This window comes from Cricetulus griseus, chromosome 7 (genome assembly GCF_003668045.3).
Source record: "Cricetulus griseus strain 17A/GY chromosome 7, alternate assembly CriGri-PICRH-1.0, whole genome shotgun sequence".
NCBI lineage: Eukaryota > Metazoa > Chordata > Mammalia > Rodentia > Cricetidae > Cricetulus > Cricetulus griseus.
Window position 1 is genome coordinate 114,374,163 of NC_048600.1, and position 8,707 is coordinate 114,382,869.

The following is an 8,707-nucleotide window of genomic DNA, read 5'->3' on the forward strand; positions in this document are numbered from 1 at the left end:
GACCCGCCTCCTGACTCTGGCTCCAGCCTTCCTGCTTCCCACCCTCAGGAAAAGCCTCAGAATACAAGAAGCTCTGCTAGCACCCAGACTAGCCAAGAGAAGTCCATTTCTGATAGAAGCCTGTCCATCTTTAAGGAACGATGACCCAGAAGACCACCCTGGTGCTCCTTGCTCTAGCTGTCATCACCATCTTTGCCTTGGTTTGTGTCTTGTTAGCTGGTAGGAGTGGAGACGGGGGTGGACTGAGCCAACCTCTCCATTGCCCCTCCATTCCTCCTACTGCCCAGCCCTGGACAAATCCTGGTCAGAGCCAGCTATTTGCAGACCTGAACCCCGAGGAGCTAACAGCTGTGATGAGCTTTCTGACCAAGCACCTGGGGCCAGGGCTGGTGGATCCAGCCCAGGCTCGGCCCTCGGACAACTGTGTCTTCTCAGTGGAGCTGCAGCTGCCTGCCAAGGCTGCAGCCCTGGCCCACCTGGACAGAGGGGGCCCCCCACCTGCCCGGGAGGCGCTGGCCATCATCTTCTTTGGTGCACAACCCCAACCCAATGTGACTGAGCTGGTGGTGGGGCCCCTGCCTCACCCCTCCTACATGCGGGACGTGACTGTGGAGCGGCATGGTGGCCCCCTGCCCTATTACCGGCGACCTGTGACAGCCACTGAATATAATGATATCCACAAGATGATCTTCAACCAAGAGCTGCCCCAGGTTTCTGGGCTCCTCCATCATTGTTGCTTCTACAAACACAGGGGACACAACTTACTAACAATGACAACAGTCCCCCGAGGTCTGCAATCAGGGGACCGGGCCACCTGGTTTGGTGTGTATTACAACCTCTCAGGGGCTGGGTTTTACCCACACCCTATTGGCTTAGAGCTCCTGGTGAACCATAAGGCCCTGATACCGGAGCATTGGACCATCCAGAAAGTGTTCTATCAAGGCCGCTACTTTGATAGTCTGGCTCAGCTGGAGGACCAATTTGAGGCTGGCTTGATAAATGTGGTTTTGGTACCAGACAACGGCACAGGAGGGTCCTGGTCCCTAAAATCCCCAGTGCCGCCAGGTTCAGCGCCTCCTCTGCAGTTCCATCCCCAGGGACCTCGCTTCAGTGTCCAGGGATATCGAGTGACCTCCTCATTGTGGACTTTCTCTTTTGGCCTTGGAGCTTACAGTGGCCCAAGGGTCTTTGATGTCCGCTTTCAAGGGGAGAGGGTGGCATATGAAGTCAGTGTCCAGGAGGCCATAGCCTTGTATGGTGGCAATTCTCCAGCAGCTATGGTGACCCTTTACATGGACGGTCACTTTGGCATTGGCAAATATGCTACCCCCTTGACCCGTGGCGTGGACTGTCCTTACCTTGCCACCTACTTGGACTGGCATTTCCTTCTGGAATCTCAGACCCCCACGACACTACATGACGCGTTTTGTGTGTTTGAACAGAACCAGGGCCTCCCGCTACGGCGGCACCACTCAGATTTCTACTCCCGCTATTTTGGGGGTGTTGTGGAGACAGTGCTCGTGGTTAGATCTGTGTCTACTCTGCTTAATTATGACTATGTGTGGGACACGATCTTCCACCCCAACGGGGCCATAGAAGTCAAATTCCATGCCACGGGCTACATCAGCTCAGCATTCTTCTTTGGTGCTGGTGAAAGGTTTGGGAACCGAGTTGCAGCACACACGCTGGGCACAGTACATACCCACAGTGCTCACTTCAAAGTGGACCTGGATGTGGCAGGTAAGACAGCCTGAGGGAGATAAGGGTCTTCCAGGAGGGGAATAAGTGATGTCCCTGCCTTGGGTTTTATGGAGGTTATTCACAAAAGAAAGATGTGGGGTTCCATGCTTCCTTTGGGGCTGGCTGGGAGAGAGATGGCAGCTGGGTTTCATTTGGATCTTAGCTCCCTAGCTGGGTGCAAAGCTGACAGCGTCTATCTATACACAGGAACTCCTTGGGAATTGTCGGGAAATGGCTGCGCTCAGGGAGCAGGCGGGATCTGGTTTCACAGAGTCCCTTGAGCTTACATGGGCCTCTGTTCAAGCAAGCAGCTGTTTGTCTTCCAGCTCAGCTCTGTCCGGCTTGTGGTGCTGCAGCGTTGGAGGTGTCTGGGTTTGTTGAGTCGCTGTGCATGCAAGCTAGGCGTGGAACAACTGCTGCCCTATATTTCTTTGGGAGATGGGCCCTCCTTCTGCCCTGATTTTTCATCTCTTTTGGGGCACCGTTCACTTCAGTACAGGGGTATACTAGATACTGTGAAGAGCTGCAGGAGGCTCCTGGAATTTGTGGTAACAGAGACAGGCAAGGCTCCGTGATTTTCTGAAGATCATCTGTTTCTCTTCCCTACATTGAGTCATCACCTGATACGTTTTCCTGTTCTGAATATGAAATATCTGAGAATTCTCACCAACTCACATTGTTTTCACTCCTATTTTTTTGGGGGGTAGGGTGGTGGAGGGTGAGACAAGGCTTTTCTAGTATTGGCTGAACTGGAACTCACTCTGTAGACCAGGCTGGCCTTGAACTCCCAGAGATCTGCCTGCCTCTGCCTCCTTAGTGCTGGGATTAAAGGTGTGTGCCACCATTGCCTAGCGTCAGTCCACTCTTGATGTTTTCAGTTCCAGGGTCCACTCTGTGTACAGAGCTGTCCCACTCATGCCAGCCTGCTGTTTCTGCAGCTGCTAACTTCCCAGCACCCACAGGATGTCACTCCCTTTTGCCAGCTTTGGCCCACCCTGAGAGTCTCCCCAGTGCTCTGCTGTAACTGTATCCACATGTTCCCAGATCCTGGGCACATAGCTTACAGGTTTTCTGTGTTAACTCAGCTTTAATGCTGCCTAGAAGGGCCTTCCAGGACATTTGATGATATCCTTTAAGGGTAGACAGAAATGGTGTCCTGGGGTTTGGTGAAGTCCTGTCCCTGCCTATACCTATATTCCTGGAACACTGACCCTGTGTCTCCCAGGCCTTTTCACCCTACAGGCCAGGCTATGGATTCTTTGACCCCTGTGAGTCTGTGAGAGTGTGAGAGCCTGAGGGGAAACACACACACACACACACACACACACACACACACACACAACACACACACACACAGAGGGAGAGAGAGAGAGAGAGAGAGAGAGAGAGAGAGAGAGAGAGAGAGAGAGAGAGAGGCAAAGGCAGGCTCATCTGAGTTCCAGGACAGCCAGGGCTATTACACAGAGAAAACCTGTCTCAAAAAAAACAAAACACAAACAAACAAAAGATTTATTTTTTTGTTTTTACTTACATGCCTGTGGGTGTGTGCACATGTGTTGTACATGCCACTGGAAACGAGAGGTGTTGGATCCCCCTGGAGCTGGAGTTCCAGGCACTTGTGAGTGGCTCAGTATGGATGCTGGGAGACAAACTCCAGTCCTGCGGAAGAGCAGTATGCACTCTTAACTGCTAAGCCTTATCTCCAACGCCTGAATATTTCAATTTGTAGATCAATAGTTTAGCCTGAAGGACTGGGGAGATGTGGGACAGGAAGGGAAGCAAAGAACCTTGTCAATTCTAGGCTGCTCTTTGGTCCCCACTCTGAAGCCAGATGGATGCCAGAAATGTCCAGAATGGTCGAATGACTGACTAGTCATTATACATTTTACACAGGGCTGAAGAACTGGGCCTGGGCAGAAGACATGGCTTTTGTCCCTATGAGTATACCTTGGAGTCCCGAGTACCAGATACAGAGGCTGCAGGTGAATCGGAAACTGCTGGAGACAGAGGAGGAAGCTGCCTTCCCCCTGGGTGGTGCCACCCCACGCTACCTGTACCTGGCCAGTAACCACAGCAACAAGTGGGGTCATAGGCGAGGCTACCGCATCCAGATATTCAGCTTTTCTGGGGAGCCACTGCCCCAGAAAAGCCCCATAGAGAAAGCCGTCAGTTGGGGGAGGTGAGTAGCAGGTGATCAAAGAAGGCTGGCACCTGTGTGTGTGTGTGTGTGTGTGTGTGTACACGCACGCACTCGCGTGCACCCTGGGGTGCATCTGCAGCAGAGGAGGGACACCTGGAAACAGGTCACACCGTTTTAAACATTGCCTGTGTCTGGGCACAAGGGGTGCCGGGAGCGGTCATTTCCCCTTGGAGGACACAAGACAGGGAAGAACTCTTTTTGTTCAGGGTGAGTTGCACTGTGAAATGGCAGAGGTGTGATATGACCCTCTGGTGTGGTGTCAGGGATTTCACAGCCTGGCGTTGCTGTGTGAGTACATTTGGAAGCTGGTCAGAGCACAGGGTTGCTTCCATTATAGATGGGCATCATGACCATGGAGACCCAAGCAGTGTCCTTCTAGGTACCACTTTGCTGTGACACGGAGGAAGGAGGAGGAGCCTAGTAGCACTAGCATCTTCAACCAGAATGACCCGTGGACTCCCACTGTGGATTTCAGTGGCTTCATTAGCAATGAGACCATTGCTGGAGAGGTGAGCTGATGGTGGGGTAAACAGAGATGGGGTACAAGGAGGAGCTTCGCCTTCTCACAGGAGGGCTCCTGGAAACCACCTGAACTTCTCAGAAGAGGAGCTGACCCTTGCCTTTTACGCCACCGTGGATGTGATCATTACCCCTAGAGCAATGGTTCTCAACCTTCCTGTTGCGGAGTTTTCTTGTCCCACCAAGTCCTACCGCCCTTCTCGGCCCCAAATCAGTGCACAGTTCCTAATGCTGCAACCCTTTAATACAGTTCCTCATGTTGGTGACCCCCAACCCTAAAATTATTTCATTGCTACTTCATAACTATAATTTTGTTACTGCTATGAATCCTAATGTAAATATCTAATTTGAAGGATAACTGATATGTGACTCCCCACAAGGGGTCATGACCACAGCTCCCATCCCTGCCTTGAAGGGTGCATTCTGCACATGTCAACCTGCACCCACCTTGTAAGGCCTGAAGGTCCCTGTTCCACAATTCTTCCCTGAGCCACACATTGGGGGCTCTTAGAGAATTAGCCTACAGTGATCGCCCTTTGAAGTGAGCAGGCAAAAGGAGTCTTGATGGGAGACATCAGAGATGGAGGTGCAAGCCAGTCCCAGAGCGACAGCCCTTGTTCCCAAAATGGAGTGAGCTTTTTATGTTTTGACTTCTGGGACCTCCAAATGAGACACTGTTTAAAGATTCAAGATCTATGGCCTCGTGCACAGGCCGCTGCGTAGGGAGGCTGTGGCTAGCCAACCTAACCATCCTCTGTTTTTCTCTCCTGCTAGGACTTGGTAGCCTGGGTGACAGCCGGTTTTTTGCACATCCCACATGCAGAAGACATTCCCAACACGGTGACAGTGGGGAATGGGGTGGGTTTCTTCCTCCGACCCTATAACTTTTTTGATGAGGACCCCTCCTTCTACTCTGCTGATTCCATCTATTTCCGGGAGGGTCAGGATACCAGTGACTGTGAGATCAACCCCCTGGCTTGCCTGTCCCAGACGGCCACCTGTGCCCCTGATGTCCCTGGCTTCTCCCATGCAGGTTTTGCTCACAAATAAGTGTCCCCTGGATGGACAGTCTAGCCAAGGTCCCTGGGGTAAGGGCTGGGGAGTAGAGCAACAGCTGGCGGAGCTGCCTTCTCTATAATCCCCTCTCTACCTGGAGCAACCTGAGCCCATGATGCCTGACACACAGGGACACTGGGCTTTGTTGATCATGGCTGTACTGAGTTCCTGCCTTGGGAGAAGAGTAGCCTGTCTAGGAACCTTGAATGAAGGCTCTGGATTTTTTTCAAGATGGGTCTTTTTTTTTTTTTTTTTTTTTTTTTTAATCTTCTTTGGCTTTTATTTAAAAAAAAAAAAATCATGGTCACTTTGAGGACTCAGAAATAAGGACAATTCTCTAGCGACCCCAAAGTAGAGTCACCCTGAGTCCTGAACATCCACAGATGATTTGAAAGGGACTCCTGTACACTCTCCTTAAAGCCTCTTTCTTCTCTCCACGCTCTTTCTTGCCCACACCTCCTGGAGTTCCTGCTTGCTTTTACATTCTAGGATTTCCCACTCAGTCCAAGAGGGATGTCCGTCCTTTGTGTTCTCTCAGCCCTCATTTCTTAACTGCAGTCCCTTCTCCTGGTGCTGAGTCTGTGAACATCTCAGAGATGCATTGGGATGTCTTATTGGAAAGGACCAAGCTTGTCTGTCCCCTAACATCTATCACATGTCAAGAGTAGGAACTGTCCCAGCTACAGTCCTGCTTTGCACTCTCTACAAGAAGATGGTCGTAGAGACAGCAGGTGACTTAGAGTTGCTGTGATTATAATACATGGTTATTTTATTTCACGGCTCTGGGCGACTACAGCCTCTGTGCTCTGCAGAAGCTAGTTTGGGACAGTGGGGTAGGAATGGTGTGAGGACATCAAAGGTGAGAAAGGAACAAGGGCTGTCCAATCAGAAGCAAGCATGCAAACAAGTATGCTAGAGAGGGGTGTGGCTTGGTGGGGACTGCTTCAGGGTTTCACTGCTTGGGGACAGTACAAAGTAACACCAAGTGACTGGGAGCAAGATATATCATTTCCGAGCAGAGTGACCAGGCCAGGTCCATTGTGACACAGTCTTACAGTGCAATCCAACTAAACTAAAAGCTGTTACATGTCATTACATGTTACTAGGAAGTAACCTTCAAAGGGAAAGGGCACGCAGAAATGTTTATAGTTCACTCCTTGCTTGCATTTTTAAAGGGAGGAGACTATAGAAGGATATGATAGGGCACAGCTGTAATCCCAGACTCTGTGTTGGGGGCTTGACTGAGTTACACAGTGAGACCTTATCTCACAAAACCAAGGGCTAGAAATGTGACTCTGTGGTAGAATACCCAGGGCACAGTTTATATATATAAATACATATATGTATGTATTTGCCCATCATGTACAAGGTCTTTAGTTGAATTCTCAGCACCATTAAAAAGGAAAGGCACTGGAGAGATCGCTCAGTGGTTAAGAGTGCACACACTGCTCTTGCAGGGGACCCAAGTTCGATTCCCAGCATCCATATAAAATGCTCACAACTACCTGTAACTCCAGCTCCAGAAGGTACAATGTCCTTTTCATGGACACCTATATATATGCACATACCCCACACCCTAGATGCATACATATAAATAAAAAGACAAAAACTGAAAATGAGGATGTAAGTGCATATTTGTCTATTTCTGCACTGGTTACCTCTGGGGAAGAAGATGGGTGAATGTGGAAATTGGGTACTGGATGCCACTCTGAATACCCTGAATGTTGAACCATGTGACTATATTGCTTCATTAAAATAAGGTCCAAGCTGGGAGGTGTTGCTGCCTTTAATCCCAGCACTCAGGAGGCAGAGGCTGGCAGATCTCTGTGAGTTCAAGGCCAGCCTGGTCTACTGAGCGAGTTCCAGGACAGCTTCCAATCAATAGCTGACGTTTCCATCTCCATTGTCTCTCTCAGAGGAGGGTATACTGAGAAGCAATGGAGGCTTCTGCTTGGCCGGATGCCAGGCTGGACCAGGAGGTGAAGTTCTGGGAACAGTTTTGGGTACTGCTCAGTTTGTGAACAGAGAGAAGACATGTTCAAGAGCTCAGACATGGAATCTTTTGCCTCCCTCTCTGCCTGCCCCAATCTTCCATTCTCCCATAGGTGGATGTGGAACTATGGATTGGGAAGGAAGGAGTCAGTGGGTGGAGAAAAAACAGATGATAAAGAACAGGGAGTTAGATGTCAGTAAGGAGCTGTTGATGGAAGTTTCTGCCCCTCCCCGTCCTGCAGCCATTTAGTCCCAGTAGCTGGCTTCATTGATAACACACCTGGGGTGGACAGAGAAGGATGAAGAACAAGCAGATGCTGTCATGACGACTTGGAGACCTATGGGGATGCATGGTCAGTTGTGAGTTCTGACTTCATTACTCCCCACTCTTCCAACCCAAAGAATTCAATTCTCCTTTAATGTACACCTTGTGTCCCCATCTGTGCTGGCTGGTTTTATGTCAACTTGATGCAAGCTAGAGTCATGGGAGACTAAAGAAAATGCCTCCATGAGATCAAGTTGTAGGCAAGAGAATTTTTTTTCTCTTCTTTTTCATTTTTTATTTTTGGCCTGTTTTTTGTTTGTTTGTTTCTTTTGTTTTTTGTTTGTTTTTGGTTTTGAGACAGGATTTCTTTGTGTAGCCTTGGCTGTCCTAGAACTATCTCTGTAGTCCAGGCTGGTCTCAAACTCACAAAGATCTGCCTGCCTCTGTCTCCCAAGGGTTGGTATTAAAAGCATATGCCTCCACCACCTGGCTTAGTCTGTGGAGCATTTTCTAAATTAGTGACTAATTGAGGAGGGCCCAGCCCATTGTGGGTGGTGCTGCCCTTGGGCTGGTGGTCCTGAGTTCTGTAAGAAAGCAGTCTGAGCAACGCATGTGGGGCAAGCCAGTAAGCAATGCCCCTCCATGGTCTCTCCTACCTCCAGGTTCCTGCCCTGTTTGAGTTTCTGTACTGACTTCCTTTAATGATGAACTGTGATATAGAAGTGTGAGCCAAATAAACCCTTTCCTCCCCAGGTTGTGTTTAGCCATGGTATTTCATCACAGCAATGATGTCTCTAACTAAGACAACATCCTTTTATGGTCCCTTCTCAAAGCCACTGGCAGCATTAGTGCTAGTGGAAAGGGAATCGAAGGGACACGACCTGCCACCATTTAGTTGACTTGAAACTCTTTCCTTGATGCCCATGTTTAGCCCA

The 8,707-nt window shown here is 49.8% G+C and overlaps 1 protein-coding gene across 1 annotated transcript; it reads left to right on the forward strand.

Moving 5' to 3' along the window:
* The first annotated feature begins 45 nt into the window (after positions 1–45).
* Positions 46–5,741, forward strand: Aoc3 (amine oxidase copper containing 3). Its single transcript, XM_027428058.2, has 4 exons — positions 46–1,740; positions 3,634–3,919; positions 4,320–4,449; positions 5,234–5,741. Exons 1-4 carry the CDS (start codon positions 141–143, stop codon positions 5,507–5,509), a joined length of 2,292 nt encoding a protein of 763 aa, XP_027283859.1. The 5' UTR covers positions 46–140; the 3' UTR covers positions 5,510–5,741.
* Positions 5,742–8,707: the final 2,966 nt, after the last annotated feature.

Coding starts and splice junctions, on each gene's coding strand:
- Aoc3 (XM_027428058.2), top strand. CDS start 141: ATGACCCAGAAGACCACCCTGGTGCTCCTTGCTCTAGCTGTCATCACC. Junction 1,741..3,633: donor AGTGGACCTGGATGTGGCAG/GTAAGACAGCCT, acceptor CATTTTACACAG/GGCTGAAGAACTGGGCCTGG. Junction 4,450..5,233: donor ATGAGACCATTGCTGGAGAG/GTGAGCTGATGG, acceptor CTCTCCTGCTAG/GACTTGGTAGCCTGGGTGAC.